We start from the raw sequence: 25,227 nt of genomic DNA on the forward strand, positions 1-25,227 counted from the left end.
AAACTACATCACACTAAACTACAGCAAATTGAGTCATGATGATCAACAGACAATACAGAGTTTTTCTCGTGTTGCTGTGTAGCTAATTCTCTACCAATAAGGTAGTTGTGGTTCTCAGCAGGTAATAGGCCCTTAACTGACAACACACAGCTGAGTATGATCTCTGTAGCGTAGTGCATCATTCTGTGATGAATATGTAATATGACTTGGTGTTGCTAACCGCAATTCCTTAGTAACTTGTGAAGCTGAAATGGCTAATAAGAACTTCATTCAGGTTGTTATTGCACATTTGAGATTGAAATCCATGGATCACTTACAAATAAACATCCATTTTCAAAAAAAATCTGTTACTAATATTTACAATAAAGCCAAACAAATACAACACTGATTTAACTATGAATATCTCATACGTTCTATAGCTCAATTTCTAATCTACAAAGGCTATAGAAATATTGTTTACATTGCACCTGTTTACTTGTCCCTAAATTCATGTCCCCACCAAAAACAAAACGAAGAAACATCATGTGTCATTATAGAACCTAACAGTCACTCTGAACTGCAGTCTGTGATACAAACAAAGGATAGAGAGACAATTCAAGAGCTGAATATCTGACAGTAATGTTTTTATTTGTTACAAACATTTTAGGTCTTAGGGAACTTCAGCTACATGTTGTCTATGTTAAAATCTCTTCAGTAACTTTGGCATTATTTGTTCAAGGGAATAATATAAAGGAGAAACTTCACGGCAAAACCAGCCAGAATGGGTTTTTTTTAACATCTGTTTGAGCGTTTTGATACACAGACTTGTTGTGTATCATAAGTTGGTTGCACCTGAAAACAGTCAAACTGTAAGAAAACCCTGAATACAAAAATTAACCCTTTAATGACATACAAATAATCTCCATACGACAGTACAATCTGCACATTGGCTGGCAGAGTGATTTTCTATGACTTTGTCATGCATGTCCCATAAGTATTTTCATTTGACGCTTTCTCATTTCACAAGACCATACACGTATTGATTATTATTTGGTCAAGCTACCACTTCAAGGGTTTCCTCAGGTAATCTAGCTGAATCTACCTATACATCCAATTTTTGCACAAGGTTCCCCTAATAGGACGGGGGTTTTTGGACAGGTGAAGTGCAGTAAGTCTGAATGGATAATATTTTGGTCATTTCTGATCCCTTAAAGGTATGGTTAGTGCTCCCATGTACGCGCCATTTTGTGCACTCCTGGTGAATTGTGATACGTCTGTGAAGATAAGACAGGAAAAGAAGATTATACTTCCACCTGTGTGCATCTGTGTACGTGTGTGTGTGTGTGTGTGTGTGTGTGTGTGTGTGTGTGTGTGTGTGTGTGTGTGTGTGTGTGTGTGTGTGTGTGTGTGTGTGTGTGTGTGTGTGTGTGTGTGTGCGTGTGTGCATGCGTACATGTGTGTATGTCTGTGTACTGTACTCACCCTCATGGCTGAGGAGATCCAGGGTAGGAAGCGGGACACTCTGGTGTAGACGCCAGGCTTCTTGGCCATGGCACAGCCTGTTCCCCAGCTCACCACCCCCAGCAGGCGGTAGCGGCTGGCCTTGGACAGGGAGTCCTCAGCCACAAACGGGCCCCCGCTGTCCCCCTGAGATAAACAAGTCAACCACTCACATACAGTACATTACAAAATCAGTCTCATTTTGGTGAATGGATTATATAAATATTAACAATTTCTCATGTAAAAGCTAGAATCTGGATAGAGAGCAACGGTACAGCCTTGCTCATATCCGGCACATTCAGATGTCAATAGATGACGTAAATAATTCACATTTCTGTAAGTGGAAGACAGAATATGGATGGAAGGTGACATTTTTTGTTCAAGTTTATTAATTGACTGCCAGAGCAGGGAAATTAGATGTCACTATAGCTGGTTACCTGACAGGCATCGGTACCACCCTTCTCAAAGCCAGCACAGAACATGCTGGTGGTGATCTGGTTGTCATAGTAATCAGGGGCGTTACAGACAGCGTCGTTGATGATCGGCACGTTAGCCTCCTGAAGAACGTCAGCAAGAGTACCTAAGAGAGAAAGAGAGTGAGAGATATAGAGAGAGAACGAGAGAGAGGGATAGAAAGAGAGAGAAAGCGACATCTGCACACTATGACACTGACCCTGTTTACATACTCAAAGCTCATACAGAGAGAGAGAGGAGGGAGAGAAAGAAAGAGATAGGGAGAGGCTGTCTTGTCCAATGACAACAATGATACACCTATTCTGTCTCTCCATGGTTCCAGATAATGGTTTAACCCAGCTCCCACATTATCTGTCTCTGGGACCAGATTATGTTTTAAACCCAGCTCCCACATTATCTGTCTCTGGGACCAGATTATGTTTTAAACCCAGCTCCCACATTATCTGTCTCTGGGACCAGATTATGTTTTAAACCCAACTCCTACAGTATCTGTCTCTGGGAACAGATTATGTTTTAAACCCAGCTCCTACAGTATCTGTCTCTGGGACCAGATGATGTTTTAAACCCAGCTCCTACAGTATTTGTCTCTGGGACCAGATGATGTTTTAAACCCAGCTCCTACAGTATCAGTCTCTGGGACCAGATTATGTTTTAAACCCAGCTCCTACAGTATCTGTCTCTGGGACCAGATGATGTTTTAAACCCAACTCCTACAGTATCTGTCTCTGGGACCAGATTATGTTTTAAACCCAACTCCTACAGTATCAGTCTCTGGGACCAGATTATGTTTTAAACCCAGCTCCTACAGTATCAGTCTCTGGGACCAGATTATGTTTTAAACCCAGCTCCTACAGTATCTGTCTCTGGGACCAGATGATGTTTTAAACCCAGCTCCTACAGTATCTGTCTCTGGGAACAGATTATGTTTTAAACCCAGCTCCCACATTATCTGTCTCTGGGACCAGATTATGTTTTAAACCCAGCTCCTACAGTATCTGTCTCTGGGACCAGATGATGTTTTAAACCCAACTCCTACAGTATCTGGCTCTGGGACCAGATGTAAGTTTAAGGATGTAGAAGCCTACACAGTCACTCACCATAGTAACCTACATTTCCCCAGCCTGTCACTGTCCCCATCTGGCCGTCAATCAGGCGCTGGCCGTAGTGGGGTAAGCACACCGGCTGGATGTAGTCTGCAGAAAACAGAAGGTTTATTTTTTTTATTTTTTTCAGCTTTATTTAACCAGGTAGGCTAGTTGAGAACAAGTTCTCATTTACAACTGCGACCTGGCCAAGATATAGCAAAGCAGTGCAGCACAAACAACAACACATGAAATAAACAAACATGCAGTCAATAGGTAATAAATAGGCCATAGTGGCGAAATAATTACAATATAGCAATTAAACACTCAAATCAAATCAAAGTTTATTTGTCACGTGCGCTGATCAGTTCCACAGTCAATGCAGATAGCCCGGTTAGCCACTGTGCAGGAGCACTGGTTGGTCGGCCCAATTGAGGTAGTATGTACATGAATGTATAGTTAAAGTGACTATGCATACAGTAAGGGGAAAAAGTATTTGACCCCCTACTGATTTTGTATGTTTGCCCACTGACAAAGAAATGATCAGTCTATAAATTTAATTGTAGGTTTATTTGAACAGTGAGAGACAGAATAACAACAACAAAATTCTGAAAAACGCATGTCAAAAATGTTATAAAATGATTTGCATTGTAATGAGGGAAATAAGTATTTGACTCCTCTGCAAAACATGACTAAGAACTTGGTGGCAAAACCCTTGTTGGCAATCACAGAGGTCAGATGTTTCTTGTAGTTGGCCACCAGGTTTGCACACATCTCAGGAGGGATTTTGTCCCACTCCTCTTTGCAGATCTTCTCCAAGTCATTAAGGTTTTGAGGCTGACGTTTGGCAACTCGAACCTTCAGCTCCCTCCACAGATTTTCTATGGGATTGAGGTCTGGAGACTGGCTAGGCCACTCCAGGACCTTAATGTGCTTCTTCATGAGCCACTCCTTTGTTGCCTTGGCCGTGTGTTTTGGGTCATTGTCATGCTGGAATACCCATCCACGACCCATTTTCAATGCCCTGGCTGAGGGAAGGAGGTTCTCACCCAAGATTTGACGGTACATGGCCCCGTCCATCGTCCCTTTGATGCGGTGAAGTTGTCCTGTCCCCTTAGCAGAAAAACACCCCCAAAGCATAATGTTTCCACCTCCATGTTTGACGGTGGGGATGGTGTTCTTGGGGACATAGGCAGCATTCCTCCTCCTCCAAACACGGCGAGTTGAGTTGATGCCAAAGAGCTCCATTTTGGTCCATCTGACCACAACACTTTCACCCAGTTGTCCTCTGAATCATTCAGATGTTCATTGGCAAACTTCAGACGGGCATGTATATGTGCTTTCTTGAGCAGGGGGACCTTGCGGGCGCTGCAGGATTTCAGTCCTTCACGGCGTAGTGTGTTACCAATTGTTTTCTTGGTGACTATGGTCCCAGCTGCCTTGAGATCATTGACAAGATCCTCCTGTGTAGTTCTGGGCTGATTCCTCACCGTTCTCATGATCATTGCAACTCCACGAGGTGAGATCTTGTATGGAGCCCCAGGCCGAGGGAGATTGACAGTTCTTTTGTGTTTCTTCCATTTGCGAATAATCACTCCAACTGTTGTCACCTTCTCACCAAGCTGCTTGGTGATGGTCTTGTAGCCCATTCCAGCCTTGTGTAGGTCTACAATCTTATCCCTGACATCCTTGGAGAGCTCTTTGTTCTTGGCCATGGTGGAGAGTTTGGAATCTGATTGATTGATTGCTTCTGTGGACAGGTGTCTTTTATACAGATAACAAACTGAGATTAGGAGCACTCCCTTTAAGAGTGTGCTCCTAATCTCAGCTCGTTACCTGTATAAAAGACACCTGGGAGCCAGAAATCTTTCTGATTGAGAGGGGGTCAAATACTTATTTCCCTCATTAAAATGCAAATCAATTTATAACATTTTTGACATGCTTTTTTGTGGATTTTTTTGTTGTTATTCTGTCTCTCACTGTTCAAATAAACCTACCATTAAAATGATAGACGGATCCTTTCTTTGTCAGTGTGCAAACGTACAAAATCAGCAGGGGATCAAATACTTTTTTCCCTCACTGTATATGTTAAACAGAGAGTAGCAGCAGCGTAAAAAGAGGGTTTGGGGGGGTTGGGGGGGCACACAATGCAAATAGTCCTTGGTAGCCATTTGATTACCTGTTCAGGAGTCTTATGGCATGGGGGTAAAAACTGTTGAGAAGCCTTTTTGTCCTAGACTTGGCACTCCGGTACCGCTTGCCATGCGGTAGTAGAGAGAACAGTCTATGACTGGGGTGGCTGGGGTCTTTGACAATTTTTAGGGCCTTCCTCTGACACCACCTAGTGTAGAGGTCCTGGATGGCAGGCAGCTTAGCCCCAGTGATGTACTGGGCCATACGCACTACCCTCTGTAGTGCCTTGCGGTCAGAGGTTGAGCAATTGCCGTACCAGGCAGTGACACAACCAGTCAGGATGCTCTCGATGTTGCAGCTGTAGAACCTTTTGAGGATCTCAGGACCCATGCCAAATCTTTTTAGTTTCCTGAGGGGGAATAGGCTTTGTCGTGCCCTCTTCAAGACTGTCTTGGTGTGTTTGGACCATTCTAGTTTGTTGTTGATGTGGACACCGAGGACCTTGAAGCTCTTAACCTGCTCCACTACAGCCCCGTCGATGAGAATGGGGGCGTGCTCTGTCCTCCTTTTCCTGTAGTCCACAATCATCTCCTTAGTCTTGGTTATGTTGAGGGATAGGTTGTTATTCTGGCACCACACGGCAAGGTCTCTGACCTCCTCCCTATAGGCTGTCTTGTCGTTGTCTGTGATCAGGCCTGTTGTGTCATCTGCAAACTTAATGATGGTGTTGGAGTCGTGCCTGGCCATGCAGTCGTGGGTGAACAGGGAGTACAGGAGGGGACTGAGCACGTACCCCTGTGGAGCTCCAGTGTTGAGGATCAGCGTGGCAGATGTGTTGCTACCTATCCTCACCACCTGGGGGCGGCCCGTCAGGAAGTCCAGGATCCAGTTGCAGAGGGAGGTGTTTAGTTCCAGGATCCTTAGCTTAGTGATGAGCTTTGAGGGTACTATGGTGTTGAACGCTGAGCTGTAATCAATGAAAAGCATTCTCACATAAGTGTTCCTTTTGTCCTGGTGGGAAAGGGCAGTGTGGAGTGCAATAGAGATTGCATCATCTGTGGATCTGTTTGGGCGGTATGCAAATTAGAGTGGGTCTAGGGTTTCTGGGATAATGGTGTTGATGTGAGCCATTACCAACATTTCAAAGCACTTCATGGCTACGGACGTGAGTGCTACGGGTCTGTAGTGATTTAGACAGGTTGCCTTTGTGTTCTTGGGCACAGGGACTTTGGTGGTCTGCTTGAAACATGTTGGTATTACAGACTCAATCAGGGACATGTTGAAAATGTCAGGGAAGACACCTGCCAGTTGGTCAGCACATGCCCGGAGCACACGTCCTGGTAATCCGTCTGGCCCCGCAGCCTTGTGTATGTTGACCTGTTTAAAGGTCTTACTGACATCGGCTACGGAGAGCGTGATTACACAGTCGTCCGGAACAGCTGATGCTCTCATTCATGCCTCAGTGTTGCTTGCCTCGAAGCGAGCATAGAAGTGATTTAGCTAGTCTGGTAGGCTTGTGTCACTGGGCAGCTCGCAGCTGTGCATCCCTTTGTAGGCTGTAATAGTTTGCAAGCCCTGCCACAGAAAACAAGCATCGGAGCCGGTGTAGTATGATTCAATCTTAGCCCTGTATTGACGCTTTGCCTGTTTGATGGTTCGTCGCAGGGCATAGCAGGATTTCTTGTAAGCTTCCAGGTTAGAGTACCGCACCTTGAAAGCAGCAGCTCTACGATTTAGCTCAGTGCGAATGTTGCCTGTAATCCATGGCTTCTGGTTGGGGTATGTATGTACAGTCACTGTGGGGATGACGTCCTCGATGCACTTATTGATAAAACCAGTGACTGATGTGGTGTACTCCTCAATGCCATCGGAAGAATCCTGGAACATGTTCCAGTCTGTGATAGCAAAACAGTCCTGTAGTTTAGCATCTGCTTCATCTGACCACTTTTTTATAGACTGAGTCACTGGTGCTTCCTGCTTTCATTTTTGCTTGTAAGCAGGAATCAGGAGGATAGAGTTGTGGTTGGATTTACCAAATGGAGGGCAAGGGAGAGCTTTGTACACGTCTCTTTGTGTGGAGTATAGGTGATCTAGAATTTTTTCCCCTCTGGTTGCACATTTAACATGTTGATAGAAATTTGGTAGAACTGATTTAAGTTTCCCTGCATTAAAGTCTCCAGCCACTAGGAGCGCTGCCTCTGGGTGAGTGGTTTCCTGTTTGCTTATTTCCTTATACAGCTGACTGAGTGCGGTCTTAGTGCCAGCATCTGTCTGTGGTGGTAAATAAACAGCCATGAAAAGTATAGCTGAAAACTCTCTAGGCAAGTAGTGTGGCCTGCAATTTATCACAATATACTCTACTTCAGGCAAGCAAAATCTAGAGACTTCCATAGATTTTGTGCACCAGCTGTTGTTTACAAATATGCACAGACCGCCCACCCTCGTCTACCGGAGTGTGGTGTTCTATCTTGCCGGTGCAGCGTATATCCCGCTAGCTGAATATCCATGTCGTCATTCAGTCACGATGCCGTGAAACATAGGATATTACAGTTTTTTATGTCCCGTTGGTAGGATATTCGTGATCGTACCTCGTCTAATTTATTGTCCAATGATTGCACGTTGGCGAGTAGTATTGATGGTAACGGCAGCTTTCCCAGTCGCCTTCTCCGGGTCCTGACCAGGCATCCGGCTCTTTGTGCTCTGCACCTGCGTTGCTTCCTCTTGCAAATAATGGGGATGTCGGTCCTGTGGGGTGTTTGGAGAATGTCTTGTGCGTCGTCTTTGTTGTAGAAAAAATCTTTGTCTTAATCCGAGGTGAGTGATCGCTGTCCTGATATCCAGAAGCTCTTTTTTGCCGTAAGATACGGTTGCAGAAACATTATGTACAAAATAAGTTACAAATAACGCGAAAACCCCCCACATAATAGCACAATTGTTTGGGCTCCCTTAAAACTGCTGCCATTTCTTCTGGCACCATTTTATATACACTTGAGTGATAGATGTGCAGAAGATGAGTGTACAAGTAGAGATACTGGGGTGCAAAGGAGCAAAATAAATAAAATAGATAACAGTATGGTGATGAGGTAGTTGGATGGGCTATTTACAGATGGGCTATGTACAGGTGCAGTGATCTATGAGCTGCTCTGACAGCTGGTGCTTAAAGCTAGTGAGGGAGATATGAGTCTCCAGCTTCAGTGATATTTGCAGTTCGTTCCAGTCATTGGCAGCAGAGAACTGGAAGGAAAGGCGGCCGAAGGAGGAATTGGCTTTGGGGGTGACCAGTGAAATATACCTGCTGGAACGCGTGCTACGGGTGGGTGCTGCTATGGTGACCAGTGAGCTGAGATAAGGCGGGGCTTTACCTAGCAAAGAATTATAGGTGACCTGGAGCTAGTGGGTTTGGCGATGAATATGAAGCGAGGGCCAGCCAACGAGATCATACAGGTCGCAATGGTGGGTAGTATATGGGGCTTTGGTGACTAAACGGATGGCACTGTGATAGACTGCATCCAATTTGCTGAGTAGAGTGTTGGAGGCTATTTTGTAAATGACATAACCGAAGTCAAGGATCGGTAGGATAGTCAGTTTTACGAGGGTATGTTTGGCAGCATGAGTGAAGGATGCTTTGTTGCGAAATAGGAAGCTGATTCTAGATTTAATTTTGGATTGGAGATGCTTAATGTGAGTCTGGAAGGAGAGTTTACAGTCTAACCAGACACCTAGGTATTTGTAGTTGTCCACCTATTCTAAGTCAGAACCGTCCAGAGTAGTGATGCTGGGCGGGCGGGCAGGTGTGGGCAGCGATCGGTTGAAGAGCATGCATTTAGCTTTACTTGCGTTTAACAGCAGTTGGAGGCCATGGAAGGAGAGTTGTATGGCATTGAAGCTAGTCTGGAGGTTAGTTATCACAGTGTCCAAAGAATGGCCAGAAGTATACAGAATGGTGTCTGCGTAGAGGTGGATCAGAGAGTCACCAGCAGCAAGAGTGACATCATTGATATATACAGAGAAAAGAGTCGGCCCGAGGATGAACCCTGAGGCACCCCCATAGAGACTGCCAGAGTTCCGGACAACAGGCCCTCCGATTTGACACACTGAACTCTGTCTGAGCAGTAGTTGGTGAACCAGGCGAGGCAGTTATTTGAGAAACCAAGGCTGTTGAGTCTGCCAATAAGAATGTGGTGATTGACAGGGTCGAAAGCCTTGGGCAGGTCGATGATTACAGCTGCACAGTATTGTCTCTTATCGATGGCGGTTAAGATAAGGTGAAGAGGAGGGAGAGAGAGATGAGATTGAATTGTACTTAAATGTGGCTTGTGTGTTGTATTCACTGTGGACAATGTTCATCTTGTCGGCTGATGTTGCATGTTCTCAATTTCCCCACCAGTGAGTTATTATATCATGAGAATAGCTGCAATTCTGAGTCCAACCATTAGATGTCAGACAAGGCCCAAAACATCTGTCCTTGATAAACAACAGGAAGTTCACTGCATAACAACTACATCCTAGAACAGTTTCCCAAAATCGGGGATGCACGTTTTGTTTAATGCCCTAGCACTGCACAGCTGATTCAAATAATCAACTAATCATCAAGCTTTCATAATTTGAATCAGCTGTATAGTGTTAAGGCAAAAGCCAAAACGTGCACCCCTTGGGGTCCTGAGGATCAAGATTGGGAAAAGCTGTCCTAGAGTTTTCTCTCTCACATTATAACAATGTAATGTTTTTCTATGTACGTCCAGCGATTCCAGGAAAAATACAGTAAAACAGAGGGCAAACTATTCTGTCCGGTTCTGATATCATTGTCTTTTGTCCAGGCGACAGCAGGCAGGCAGTAAAGAGGGCCTTTGTTTGGTAGTCTGACTGGAAACCTGAACTCTGAGGAAGGGAATTACCATAGTGACTCGTCCCTCATCTCTATCTCGCTTTATCACTTCTCTCTATTCCCCTTCTCTCTCTCTCTCTCTCACTCTCTCTCTCCCTCTCTCCCTCCCTCTCTCTCCCTCTCTCCCTCCCTCTCTCTCTCCCTATTCTACCTCTAAGCACACTGTGGCTTCGTCTGATGTGCCTTGAAAAAGAACAACAAATCATCACAGTATAATAAGAATATAACAATATGGGCCAGAATGTGTTTACCTGTGAAGTGCAGAGGCTGGGCCAGAGCCAGGACAGCGATGTCTCTGCTGTTGTCGTCTATGTTGGGGTCTACGAAGGGCAGGTAGCTGCTGTGGTACACCACAGTCTTTACCTCAAGAACTCGAACATTCTTATGAGTGAGCTTGTTGTAGATGGAGCCCAGTAACACCCTCCATCGAGACACCTGACGGTTCCTCCTGAGAGAGGACAAACAGAATCCATGAGAAGAAGTGTGTGTAAGCGAGAGAGAGAGAGAGAGAGAGAGAGAGAGCGCAAGAGAGACAATGTGTGAGAGAGAGAGAGAGAGAGAGAGAGAGAGAGAGAGAGAGAGAGAGAGAGAGAGAGAAAGATTCAGGGCTTACTCTGGGAAGCAGTGGGCTGCGCTGACGATCCAGCGGTCTGAGATGATGGATCCTCCACACTGGTGCACCCCGTCATACTGCAGACTGACCTGCCAGGGCCAGCTACCCTGCCTAGCATCTACACCACCCACTATACGGTCCTCTGTCAGACTACGCCTGCCACAGTCTAGACAGACAGAAAGAGAGGGGAGGGAGGGATAGGGAGGAGAAAGAGATATGGATGGGGAGGGAGAAGGAGACAGAGAGAGATAGGGAGGGAGGAGTAAAGAGAGAGGTAAGAGAGGGAGAGGTACAGGAGGAGAGAAAGAGAGATAGGGAGGAGAAAAGAGAGAGGTAACAGGGGGGATGCAGGAGAGAGTTAAGCCATCCTGTACAACTCTCAGGTTGTTTTTCATTGTGTTTTACACTTTGTGTAAAAAGTGTATCACGGTGTCAGGACCAAACCAAAGCTCTCAGCTGAACCTACCTTGACAAAGCAGACTTAGGACCTGGCCAGTTTCACAGTCACTGCAAAACAAAACAACAAGAGTCAGACACAGCAGCCTGGAACTCTACATTCCTGCTCTTCTCTACTTTTCAGCCCACTGCTGCTTTAATAAACACCTCCTTCATCTAGGAGATATAAGAGTGTTATAAGAATGTCTTACCAGGGATATAGAGACTCTTTGATCTTCTTGCCATAGGTCAGCTCCTTCTCTTTGACACAGAAGAACTCCTCACGGTCGTTACTGCCTTCAGGGATACTGGACACAGAGTAATTCACCACGCTGGAGGGGACATAAGGCATGCATCTCTTTATTACAGAGACTTCTATCACTGACAGATCAGTTGAAAGATCCCTGGCCTAAACACGATGAAGTTGTATAACTTTTTGGGCGACCCGACCAAATTCACATAGCAATGTGAGGTAAAGATCTGTCATTCTCATTGAAAGGAAATCTGAGAAGCGGTAGATCCATTCTATATGCACTATTTTTATGCTTCCTGTCCTTAAGTTTAGTTTTCGCCTCTTTTTATTTTCAGCTTTGTACACCAGCTGAAAATACTATATTTTTTGTTTTTGAAAATATATTTCACAGCTGTTTAGATTCTCTAAATTATACATTGCTTGCTTTGTGGCCATAAACTGAAATTAGGCAAACCATTCGAATTTTAGCAACCAAACAAGGGTGGAGCAATTTCTGTGCAGACTTCTTGCAAGGCATAGTGGTATCAGCCCCCCACACCTCTCTGATTCAGATGGGTTGGGTTAAATGCGGAAGACACATTTCAGTTGAATGCATTAAGTTGTACTACTGACTAGGTATCCCCCTTTCCCTTTCCTTTTATGATGCTGTAGATAGTGACTCCCACTTTTGGATTTAATCTAAAGCCTTTCATATCACAATCCATCAATCTCCTCACCTGACAAAGCCCATCTCCTCACAGCTGATGTTGGCCAGGAGCTGGTTGGCCTCTGAGGAACAGAGGTGTCTCCACCGTCGCTCGGCCGAGTCAAACACCCGGAGACGTAGATCCGAGCTTGGATTGGAGTTCACCTGGACTGGGTTGGAGCAATGAAATACTGGATCAAACAAACCATTCTATCAATTCAGATACTATATGAGGTTGGCTTTGGTGGAGTGGTTTCCCTCTCACTTACCATCATATAATCCTGTGTCTTCTTCTCTGATACAAAACGTTACTAGGATTTGAAAAACAAACAAACAAACAAAAGTCAACAACATGTAATATAAAACTGTAAAGTGCATACACACTCTGTTGATGAAACAGCAAACCTCACAGAGCCGGCAAACAAATCCACTGACTGCAATCAAACAATGTTGGTAATATCTGTACCAAAGATGGGAGGATGAATTAAGATAGTTCACTCAGGCCGTTTACCATTGAAAAGAATAGTCAGTTTCTGTCTACTTAAGGGGGTGGCTCTCCCATAGACACCAATGTGATAGCAACTGGTTCTGGTGTACTTAGTTAATTGACTTCCATTCCAAAAAAAAAAAAAATGAGGGAGTGGGATGTCTCGCTTCCTCTTTCGTCTCTGTCTGTACTATGAAAAAACTAAAACTACATTGCCCACAAAGCACTGCTCATTGCCAAAAGGTACACATCACTACTATGTGAGAGCAGATGCAGAGGTCTCTCACCTACAGCCCAGACAGCAGCTCCAATCCCCCCAAGTAGCACCACGGTCAGACACATGCCCGCCACGCGACATGGGGTCAGGAAGGTCACCCCCGCGCCTCCTGTAAAAGACAACACACACAACAAAAACAACACACACAACAAAAACATACCATTACGTTCAACGTCACACTGAAGGTAGTCTGGCCCAGGAGTGTGAAGGTGAACAGCAAGGCACAGGAATGACAAACCACCCTTGCTGTCTGCCTTGCCGGCTCCCCTCTCTTCACTGGGATTCACCACCTCTGACCTTATTACGGTGGCTGAGTCATTGGCTTGCACGCGCTCTCCCATTCCGTCCCTAGGAGGGGTGCATCACGTTGTGCCAGGCTTTTTTCAGTGGTCTGTCTGTCCTATCTGGTGTAATTATCCTGTCTTATCTAGTGTCCTGTGTGATCTTAAGTATGCTTCCTCTAATTCTTCAATCTCTCTCTCTCCCCATCCGGAGGACCTGAGCCCCATGCCTCAGGACTACCGGTCCTGATGACTCCTGGCTTTCCCCGTCCCCATTCTACCTGGTCGTGCTGCTGATCCAGTTTCTGCTGTTCTGCCTGTGGTTATCTGATCTGTTCACTGGTCGTGCTACCTTGTCCCAGACCTGCTGTTTCCACCCTCGTTCTCCCTCTCTCTCTCCCCCCCTTCTTGCTCTCTCTCTCTCTCTCTCTCTCTCTCTCTCTCTCTCTCTCTCTACCACACCTGCTGTCTCGACAATGCTCGGCTATGAAAAGACAACTGACCATGCTGGTCATCTATGAACGTTTGAACATCTTGCAGAACGATCTGGCCTTAATGGCCATGTACTCTTATAATCTCCACCAGGCACAGCGAGAAGAGGACAGGCCACCCCTCACAGCCTAGTTCCTTTCTAGGTTTCTTCCTAGGTTCCTTCCTTTCTAGGGAGTTTTTCCCAGCCACCATGCTTTTACATCTGCATTGCTTGCTCTCTGGGGTTTTAGACTCGGATTCTGTATAAGCAATTTATAACTGCTGTTGTAAAAAGGGCTTTATAAATAAATGTGATTGATTGATTGACATTTACTCTTGATGTGTTGACCTGTTGCAGTCTCTATAACTACTGTGATTATTATTTGACCCTGCTGGTCATTTATGAACGTTTGAACATCTTGAAGAAGTGAAAGTGTTTTAATCAGATAGGTAAAAAGGAAGAGAGAGTGCCATAATAACACACTGGCACATTGAAAAAGTACAAATGAATAGGATCAATAGTCCAAAGTCTGCTCCATTTCCATAGAGCTAAAACAAACTGCAAGCTTGATTTCAGTGCCATCTCAAGCCCCAAAAAATTGTCACTGTGTCCCTAGCTAGAACACAAAGTTGGGCAGAATGAGAGGTCATTTCATTACATTAAATGAATTGCTGATGATGATGAAAGGTCCATGAACTGACCAGTCACTAACTGTTAAAGTTTGGTTGAACCAAAACAAAGCCACACTTGATTATAAGCACTGTTTACAACTTAAGTCACACGTGTGAGACACACTTACGCGCCGCACACACACACACAAACACACACTTGTTTTACTATCCTTGTGAGGACTTCTAGTCCCCACAAGGATAGCAAAACCAAACCACACACACACACACACAGGTAGCATGAGTATATCTGCTGTGTTTGCAGACAGGTATCTGAGGTAGAGGTTGACCGATTAATCGGAATAGCCGATTAATTAGGGCCGATTTCAAGTTTTCATAACAATCGGTGATCGCCATTTTTGGACACCGATCATGGCCAATTACATTGCACTCCACGAGGAGACTGCGTGGCAGGCTGACTACCTGTTATGCAAGTGCAGCAAGGAGCCATGGTAAGGTGCTAGCTAGCATTAAACTTATCTTATAAAAAACAATCAATCTTAACATAATCACTAGTTAACTACACATGGTTGATGATATTACTAGTTTATCTAGCTTGTTCTGCATTGCATATAATTGATGCGGTGCCTGTTAATTTATCATTGAATCATAGCCTACTTCGCCAAACGGGTGATGTAACAAGCGCATTCGCGAAAAAAGCGCCTTTCTTAAAATCAATACACAAGTATATATTTTTAAACCTGCATATTTAGTTAATATTGCCTGCTAACATTAATTTATTTTAACTAGGGAAATTGTGTCACTTCTCTTGCGTTCTGTGCAACAGAGTCAGGGTATATGCAGCAGTTTGGGCCGCCTGACTCGTTGCGAACTGTGAAGACTATTTCTTCCTAACAAAGACAGCCTACTTTGCCAAACGGGGGATGATTTAACAAAAGCGCATTTGCGAAAAAAAGCACAATCGTTGCACGAATGTACCTAACCATAAACATCAATGCCTTTCTTAAAATCAATACACAGAAGTATATTTTTTTAAACCTGCATATTTAGTTAAAAGAAATTCATGTTAGCAGGCAATATTAAACTAGGGAAATTGTGTCACTTCTCTTGCATTCATTGCACGCAGAGTCCGGGTATATGCAACAGTTTGGGCCACCTGGCTCGTTACGAACTAATTTGCCAGAATTTTACGTAATTATGACATAACATTGAAGGTTGTGCAATGTAACAGGAATACTTAGACTTATGGATGCCACTCGTTAGATAAAATACGGAACGGTTTGATATTTCACTGAAAAAATAAACGTTTTATTTTCTAAATGATAGTTTCCGGATTTGACCATATTAATGACCTAAGGCTCGTATTTCTGTGTGTTATTATGTTATAATTAAGTCTATGATTTGATATTTGATAGAGCAGTCTGACTGAGCGGTGGTAGGCAGCAGCAGGCTCATAAGCATTCATTCAAACAGCACTTTCATGCCAGCAGCTCTTCGCAATGCTTCAAGCACAGCTCTGTTTATGACTTCAAGCCTATCAACTCCCGAGATTAGGCTGGTGTAATCGATGTGAAATGGCTAGCTAGTTAGCGGGGTGCACGCTAATAGCGTTTCAAACATCACTCGCTCTGAGACTTGGAGTAGTTGTTCCCCTTGCTCTGCAAGGGCCGCGGCTTTTGTGGAGCGATGAGTAACGATGCTTCAAAGGTGGCTGTTTTCGATGTGTTCCTGGTTCGAGCCCAGGTAGCAATACTATAGTGCCTATAAAAACATCCAATAGTCAAAGGTATATGAAATACAAATGGTATAGTGAGAAATAGTCCTATAATTCCTATAATAACCTCAACCTAAAACTTCTTACCTGGGAATATTGAAGATTCATGTTAAAAGGAACCACCAGCTTTCATATGTTCTGAGCAAGGAACTTAAACGTTAGCTTTTTTACATGGCACATATTGCACTTTTACTTTCTTCTCCAACACTTTGTTTTTGCATTATTTAATCCAAATTGAACATGTTTCATTATTTATTTGAGGCTAAATTGATTTGATTGATGTATTATATTAAGTTAAAATAAAAGTGTTCATTCAGTATTGTTGTAATTGCCATTATTAAAAATAAATAAATATATATAAAAAAAACGGCCAATTAATCGGTATCGGCTTTTTTGGTCCTCCAATAATCGGTATCGGCATTAAAAAAATCATAATCGGTCAACCTCTAATCTGAGGCGCAGAGAGTGGAGCTCTGGAGTGATCATTAACCTTGCAGGCTAGCCAGCCAGCTTCAGCATGTGTGGAGACATGCCACACACCAGACCAAACCAGCAGAGCAGACCAGCAGAGACACTGACTGACTGCAAGGCATGATAAGCTCCTGACTCAGTGCAAACAAACACACTGTGTGTGGATCCAACGCAGGTCTAACACAGGTCTATAAGAATGCTCTGTAGGTAATAGACAGGTCTATAAGTCTGTTATTACTGTGTAGGTATTCACAAGTCTTTATGTATGCTATAGGGCCATGACGTTTTACTGATCTGGTCATGTGGGCACTTAGGAACAATCTCCTATTGGGCATCAATACATGCCCGATAGTGAGGACATCATTCAACCATTCGACACCAACAACACAAACAGTTGCACTATATTTCACATTTTAGTCATTTAGCAGCCGCTCTTATCCAGAGCAACTTACAGGAGCAATTAGGGTTAAATGCCTTGCTCAAAGACACAGACAGATGTATTACTTAGTCGGCTCGGGGATTCGAACTAGCGACCTTTTGGTTACCAACGCTCTTAACCGCTAGGCTACCTGCCACCCACTACCTGGATCACCCTAGCTGCCTGTACAAGTAGAGTCTGCCGGATGAGCATGTCTATTATCAACAACATAACACTGTTTCCCATTGTGCCTTATGCAGGGAAACGAGCATCAACCTGATACTCAGCCAATTAAAAGAGAGGAAAATCAACATCGCACACAAAGGAGGGAGACTGGAATTCAGTGAGAAAACACTGGGGTCCTGTAAGGCCATGGGGTCTGCCGTCTGTACTCATTACCTCAGGATATGGGCACAGTTGACAGGCAGCTGATGGCTCTTCAGAGAGTGATGGGGAAATCCTCCACTTCTTTCTCCCTTACTCACCACTGTCAATCAGTGTGGACCATGCATCAACAATAAGATACATGGGTTTCTACTGAGAGGGCATTAAAAGAAAAACATCAAATACTGTTGCTCTATAACACAGTGAAAATTAAGATGTACAAATGTATTTGAAGGCTTTTGTATAATGTGCGGTTTTTAAAACACACAGTTGACCTACATAACATGGATTACCACAGATAACACTGCTACTCCTACTGCTCTCTCTTCGTCTGCCCACGTGTTCTCGCATACCCCTAGAGCATCGAGCCAGCGGGGTGGTGGCACTGGAATCCTCATCTCTCCCAAGTGGACATTCTCTCTTTCTCCCCTGACCCATCTGTCTATCTCCTCATTTGAATTCCATGCTGTCACAGTTACCAGCCCTTTCAAGCTTAACATCCTTATCATTTATCGCCCTCCAGGTTCCCTTGGAGAGTTCATCAATGAGCTTGACGCCTTGATAAGTTCCTTTCCTGAGGATGGCTCACCTCTCACAGTTCTGGGTGACTTTAACCTCCCCACGTCTACCTTTGACTCATTCCTCTCTGCCTCCTTCTTTCCACTCCTCTCCTCTTTTGACCTCACCCTCTCACCTTCCCCCCTACTCACAAGGCAGGCAATACGCTTGACCTCATCTTTACTAGATGCTGTTCTTCCACTAATCTCATTGCAACTCCCCTCCAAATCTCCGACCACTACCTTGTATCCTTTTCCCTCTTGCTCTCATCCAACACTTCTCACTCTGCCCCTACTCGGATGGTATTGCGCCGTCCCAACCTTCGCTCTCTCTCTCCCGCTACTCTCTCCTCTTCCATCCTATCATCTCTTCCCTCTGCTCAAACCTTCTCCAACCTATCTCCTGATTCTGCCTCCTCAACCCTCCTCTCCTCCCTTTCTGCATCCTTTGATTTTCTCTGTCCCCTATCCTCCAGGCCGGCTCGGTCCTCCCCTCCTGCTCCGTGGCTCGACGACTCACTACGAGCTCACAGAACAAGGCTCCGGGCAGCCGAGCGGAAATGGAGGAAAACTCGCCTCCCTGCGGACCTGGCATCCTTTCACTCACTCCTCTCTACATTCTCCTCTTCTGTCTCTGCTGCTAAAGCCACTTTCTACCACTCTAAATTCCAAGCATCTGCCTCTAACCCTAGGAAGCTCTTTGCTACCTTCTCCTCCCTCCTGAATCCTCCTCCCCCTCCCCCCCTCCCTCTCTGCGGATGACTTCGTCAACCATTTTGAAAAGAAGGTTGACGATATCCGATCCTCGTTTGCTAAGTCAAACGACACCGCTGGTCCTGCTCACACTGCCCTACCCTGTGCTTTGACCTCTTTCTCCCCTCTCTCTCCAGATGAAATCTCGCGTCTTGTGACGGCCGGCCGCCCAACAACCTGCCCACTTGACCCTATCCCCTCCTCTCTTCTCCAGACCATTTCCGGAGACCTTCTCCCCTTCCTCACCTCGCTCATCAACTCATCCTTGACCGCTGGCTACGTCCCTTCCGTCTTCAAGAGAGCGAGAGTTGCACCCCTTCTGAAAAAAACCTACACTCGATCCCTCCGATGTCAACAACTACAGACCAGTATCCCTTCTTTCTTTTCTCTCCAAAACTCTTGAACGTGCCGTCCTTGGCCAGCTCTCCTGCTATCTCTCTCAGAATGACCTTCTTGATCCTAATCAGTCAGGTTTCAAGACTGGGCATTCAACTGAGACTGCTCTTCTCTGTGTCACGGAGGCTCTCCGCACTGCTAAAGCTAACTCTCTCTCCTCTGCTCTCATCCTTCTAGACCTATCTGCTGCCTTTGATACTGTGAACCATCAGATCCTCCTCTCCACCCTCTCCGAGTTGGGCATCTCCGGCGCGGCCCACGCTTGGATTGCGTCCTACCTGACAGGTCGCTCCTACCAGGTGGCGTGGCGAGAATCTGTCTCCGCACCATGCGCTCTCACCACTGGTGTCCCCCAGGGCTCTGTTCTAGGCCCTCTCCTATTCTCGCTATACACCAAGTCACTTGGCTCTGTCATATCCTCACATGGTCTCTCCTATCATTGCTATGCAGACGACACACAATTAATCTTCTCCTTTCCCCCTTCTGATAACCAGGCGGCGAATCGCATCTCTGCATGTCTGTCAGACATATCAGTGTGGATGACGGATCACCACCTCAAGCTGAACCTCGGCAAGACGGAGCTGCTCTTCCTCCCGGGGAAGGACTGCCCGTTCCATGATCTCGCCATCACGGTTGACAACTCCCTTGTGTCCTCCTCCCAGAGTGCTAAGAACCTTGGCGTGATCCTGGACAACACCCTGTCGTTCTCCACTAACATCAAGGCGGTGACCCGATCCTGTAGGTTCATGCTCTACAACATTCGCAGAGTACGACCCTGCCTCACACAGGAAGCGGCGCAGGTCCTAATCCAGGCACTTGTCATCTCCCATCTGGATTACTGCAACTCGCTGTTGGCTGGGCTCCCTGCCTGTGCCATTATACCCCTACAACTCATCCAGAACGCCGCAGCCCGTCTGGTGTTCAACCTTCCCAAGTTCTCTCACGTCACCCCGCTCCTCCGCTCTCTCCACTGGCTTCCAGTTGAAGCTCGCATTCGCTACAAGACCATGGTGATTGCCTACGGAGCTGTGAAGGGAACGGCACCTCCATACCTTCAGGCTCTGATCAGGCCCTACACCCAAACAAGGGCACTGCGTTCATCCACCACTGGCCTGCTGGCCCCCCTACCTCTGAGGAAGCACAGTTCCCGCTCAGCCCAGTCAAAACTGTTCGCTGCTCTGGCACCCCAATGGTGGAACAAGCTCCCTCACGACGCCAGGACAGCGGAGTCAATCACCACCTTCCGGAGACACCTGAAACCCCACCTCTTTAAGGAATACCTAGGATAGGATAAAGTAATCCTTCTAACCCCCCCCCTTAAAAGATTTAGATGCACTATTGTAAAGTGGTTGTTCCACTGGATATCATAAGGTGAATGCACCATTTTGTAAGTCGCTCTGGATAAGAGCGTCTGCTAAATGACTTAAATGTAATGTAAATGTAATAACATACAGTGAAGCTCTGGTAGTGTGATGACTGTACATTATATAATAAAATGGACTCTTTTCAAACAATAACAGATGTTTTGGTGCAGTCACCTATGGCAACCCCAGAGAACCCTGACTCAGCACAAGTTATAGGCTGCTGATACAAGGGCTTTTCCAGATATCAGTTTGGAGCCATAAGATTCTCTGTCTCGTGGGTGTGCTGGCTTTTGTTCCAACCCAGCACTAACTCGCATGAAGACCATGATTAGTTGATTGTTTGAAACAGGTACGGTCTAGAGAGCAGAACCCTTCATACCCAGTCGCATTGCAGAACCCTGCACTACAGATTTAAATTAGAACATTCCTTCTCTGTACAAAAGCGATTCTCAACCTTGTTGACTTTCAGGAGACATTCTACTTCGAACAAAAACGTTCTCCAACCACAACACCCATCCCTAACCCATCCACCTACAGTATGTCCTGTGAGGCCGTATCAGTAGATTAATGTGTTATTGTTCCTGCCCAGGACTCTCTGTAATGACAGGGCTGAGGAAGGGACCACAGATCCTATTGACATAACCAGATCTTGTCTAAGGGCTGACTTTATCTCAGGCCAGTCTCCCTTCCAGTATTCCAGCCCCACATTTCCTAAACCCACTCCAGTGGATCCTGGAGTCACAGGCCTGGAGCTGGAGAACAAGCCCTGCTATTGTTTTAGCCTCTACTTGAGTACACCCGGTGTGTGGGAAATACACATCTCCTTTGCTGAAGAGAGATACATACTTCTATAAGGTGAAAGGCCTAGTTACCTTGTGTCTCTCTCAGGAAGATTGCATTCTGCCTCATTTCACAATAGAAAGATCATTTCATAAAGCTACATCTGTTTGAGAACTGTGACTAAAATGTCTCACACAACAATCAATGAGTCATGGAATGCCACAGATCAGCAGTTTCAGCAACTAAACCACAGATAGAGACCACAGTGTTGTACACCTCAACCCAGACCAAAAAAAAAAACAGACAACACAACAATCACCAGTCATGCTGTAACTGTTTCAGCTACACTGTACAGGATCAACTCAGAAGGAGACTGAGATGTTGTTCATTGGATTGTGACTCAGGTTTGCCAATGGCTTTACGTTGAAACATAGAATCTGTCAGAGAGTCCTGGTGAGCATCTCTCTACAAGACACACGGAAGTGTCCATGCTTGAGAACTTAGGAGTACTTTTAATTCTCAAAATTAAAAGCCACCCAATAAATGATGCTATGTCTGGTAAAAAGCAAACAGTATAACTGTGGTCTAAAAAATATGTTAAACTCAAGATTACTGTACCCTTGTTATTACCACTGTTTTGATTATTTGCCAGTACATACAGGTATAGCTTTCCAAATATTGCGTCAAGATCATGATTGGGACCACCTACTACTAGTGATAATTAGATAACAAAGAAATACTGATATGAGCAGTCAAAAAACATTTCACAAGGATGATGAGGTTCCAAGCCAGGCACACTTGGGCCTTTATCTTATCTGTCATTCCATGAACATAATCACACAAGACATTACAGTGTCATAAAGATAAATAGAGAGCAGTTAAATAAGGTGTATGGTCTGCCACTACAACTGAAGAAGAGACAGCTGAGAAGTGAATGCAAGAACACAATGGATTTAGTAAACATTGTTAAATGAGTGATAATGATGAAGGGTAATGTTCTCTGTTCAGAAATAACTCTGGACGCCCCAATTAGATAATAAAAGAGGTTCCTTGTGTTAAAGATAAAATACAGTTGAAGTCGGAATTTTCATACACCTTAGCTAAATACATTTAAACTCAGTTTTTCACAATTCCTGACATTTAATCCTAGTAAAAATTCTCTGTCTTAGATCAGTTAGGATCACCACTTTATTTGAAGAATGTGAAATGTCAGAATAATAGCAGAGAGAATGATTTAGTTCAGCTTTTATTTCTTTCATCACATTCCCAGTGGGTCAGAAGTTTACATACACTTAATTAGTATTTGGTAACATTGCCTTTAAATTGTTTAACTTGGGTCAAACGTTTCGGGTAGCCTTCCACAAGCTTCCCACAATAAGTTGGGTGAATTTCAGCCCATTCCTCCTGACAGAGCTGCTGTAACTGAGTCAGGATTGTAGGCCTCCTTGGTTGCACATGCTTTTTCAGTTCTGCCCACACATTTTCTATAGGATTGAGGTCAGGGCTTTGTGATGGCCACTCCAATACCTTGACTTTGTTGTCCTTAATCTTTGGAAGTATGCTTGGGGTCATTGTCCCTTTGGAAGACCAATTTGCGACCAAGCTTTAACTTCCTGACTGATGTCTTGAGATGTTGCTTCAATATATCCACATAATTTTCCTTCCTCATGGTGCCATCTATTTTGTGAAGTGCACCAGTCCCTCCTGCAGCAAAGCACCACCACAACATGATGCTGCCACCCCTGTGCTTCACGGTTGGGATGGTGTTCTTCGGCTTGCAAGCCTCCCCCCTTTTTCCTCCAAACACAATGATGGTCATTATGGCCAAAAGGTTCTATTTTTGTTTCATCAGACCAAAGGACATTTCTCCAAAAAGTATGATCTTTGTCCCCATGTGCAGTTGCAAACTGTAGTCTGGCTTTTTTATGGCGGTTTTGGAGCAGTGGCTTCTTCCTTGCTGAGCGGCCTTTCAGGTTATGTCGATATAGGACTCGTTTTACTGTGGATCTTGATATTTTTGTACCCGTTTCCTCCAGCAACTTCACAAGGTCCTTTGCTGTTCTTCTAGGATTGATTTGCACTTTTCGCACCAAAGTACGTTCATCTCTAAGAGACAGAACGCATCTCCTTCCTGAACGGTATGACGGCTGCGTGGTCCCATGGTGTTTATACTTGCTCACTATTGTTTGTACAGATGAATGTGGTACCTTCAAGCGTTTGGAAATTGCTCCCAAGGATGAACCAGACTTGTGGAGGTCTACAATTTTTTTTCTGAGGTCTTGGCTGATTTCTTTTGATATTCCCATGATGTCAAGCAAAGAGGCACTGAGTTTGAAGGTAGGCCTTGAAATTCATCCACAGGTACACCTCCAATTGACTCAAATTATGTAAATTCGCCTATCAGAAGCTTCTAAAGCCATGACATCATTTTCTGGAATTTTCCAAGCTGTTTGAAGGCACAGTCAACTAAGTGTATGTAAACTTCTGACCCACTGGAATTGTGACACAATGAATTATAAGTGAAATAATCTGTCTGTAAACAATTGTTGGAAAAATTACTTGAGTCATGAACAAAGTAGATGTCCTAACTGACTTGCCAAAACTATAGTTTGTTAACAAGAAATTTGTGGAGTGGTTGAAAAACTATTTTTAATGACTCCAACCTAAGTGTATGCAAACGTCCGACTTCAACTGTAAATGCAAAAAAAAATTCTAAACAGAATCAAAGATGCATGGATAAAGTATCACTGAACTCTTAGAAAAATGGGTTCCTAAAGGGTTCTTTGGCTGTCCTGATAGGATAACCCTTCTACTGTTGGTTCCAGGTAGAACCCTTTTTGGTTCCAAGTAGAACACTTTTTTCAAAGGGTTCTCCTATGGGGACAGCACAATTTTTTCTAAGTGTGTGTGTACTTTAATAAAAGCTCAATTCTTTGCAAGACTGTACGAAGAAAAACATTTTTTTTTTAAAAGGTTCCTAATCTAGATCACAAACTCGACACCACAAAAGGTAGTTTACCCCATCAAACATCAAGCGGTGGCCAGTTCTATTAATCTTTAACACAGTTCTTCTGATTTCAAATACAGAGGGAAAAAATGTGGCAAGCACAATGTCTGGACGTGTGCGGAACACTCACCATTCTTTTTCTCAGTCATTTTTTCTCGCTCAAAAGTAGAAAATGAAAAGAGGTAGCTGAAGTTCAGAGTGGCCCTGCTTCACAGCTCCTGTGATGGTCAACTTGCCACCCAGTCTTATTCCCAGCCTGTATAAATAGACAGCACAGAACATAAACGTTAATACACTTTTTGGCTGGAGAGAGGTGGGTTAAACAAGTTAAATAAACCAAAGGGCAAAGTGAGTTGTTTTTAGCAGATTTGACTAATAGACTAGGCTGAAGGGGAAATTATGTTTATATGGAATAAATGTGTAATAAACATGTCTCTACTGATGAGTGGTAGCTATATTGTAATTTACCACATAATTAGGATATGCTGTTTCTCCCCAGTATGCATACTAGCTAGCTACCAATAGGCCTACCATCCAGCATAGAATGATTAGGCCTACATACCTTTTATATCGAGAAACTCATAACAATCACCCTCAGATGTGAACACTGGACAGAATGTAACTGTTACTTTTCCATAGCTATGTTCATGATCAAAAACAACTCAATGCTTTAAAATTACAGAGTAGTAGGTTACTCAAAATCCACACCATTCTCAGAGCACTCACCTCTCTTTTGCAACAGGTGTATGACTGCTTGTCAAGTCAAGCCTGGAAAAAAATGAAGTTACAATCTCGGCGTTTACTCTCGAGGCTCGTAGTTCCCTCCGGGGTAGCAGTATGAATAGGCTGTAAACTCCACCATGGATATTCCCAATACTTCGACAAGTGGTTGATGGCTACAAAGAGTACGAAAAGAAAACGTTCCCCACTTTCTCCCCTTCTGCGAACGAAAACAGTTTTCCGTTCAAAACTGAAAATAAAATATAATTTCCTATAGATAAAACGTGTAGCTACCAACGTATTTACACAGTTGTTTTTTTCTGTAAAAACAAGACTGCTCAGCAGTTCGACTTGTTCAACTCTCGGTTCTGCGCTCATAGCCTTTTAGAAACCGTCAAGGTAGTGTACAGGTGACGTC

The 25,227-nt window shown here is 44.4% G+C and overlaps 1 protein-coding gene across 1 annotated transcript; it reads right to left on the reverse strand.

Annotated features, from left to right (window-relative positions):
- Positions 1 to 593: 593 nt before the first annotated feature.
- Positions 594 to 25,227, reverse strand: LOC106605629 (serine protease hepsin). Its single transcript, XM_014201488.2, has 13 exons — positions 24,816 to 25,227; positions 24,220 to 24,345; positions 12,814 to 12,912; positions 12,309 to 12,350; positions 12,071 to 12,209; positions 11,314 to 11,433; positions 11,133 to 11,173; positions 10,667 to 10,832; positions 10,305 to 10,501; positions 3,051 to 3,146; positions 1,917 to 2,059; positions 1,462 to 1,626; positions 594 to 1,253 (listed from the first exon to the last, which is right to left on the reverse strand). The coding sequence occupies exons 2-13, from the start codon at positions 24,236 to 24,238 to the stop codon at positions 1,200 to 1,202; spliced, it is 1,281 nt and encodes a 426-aa protein (XP_014056963.1). The 5' UTR covers positions 24,239 to 24,345; positions 24,816 to 25,227; the 3' UTR covers positions 594 to 1,199.

Source organism: Salmo salar, chromosome ssa05, assembly GCF_905237065.1.
Source record: "Salmo salar chromosome ssa05, Ssal_v3.1, whole genome shotgun sequence".
NCBI lineage: Eukaryota > Metazoa > Chordata > Actinopteri > Salmoniformes > Salmonidae > Salmo > Salmo salar.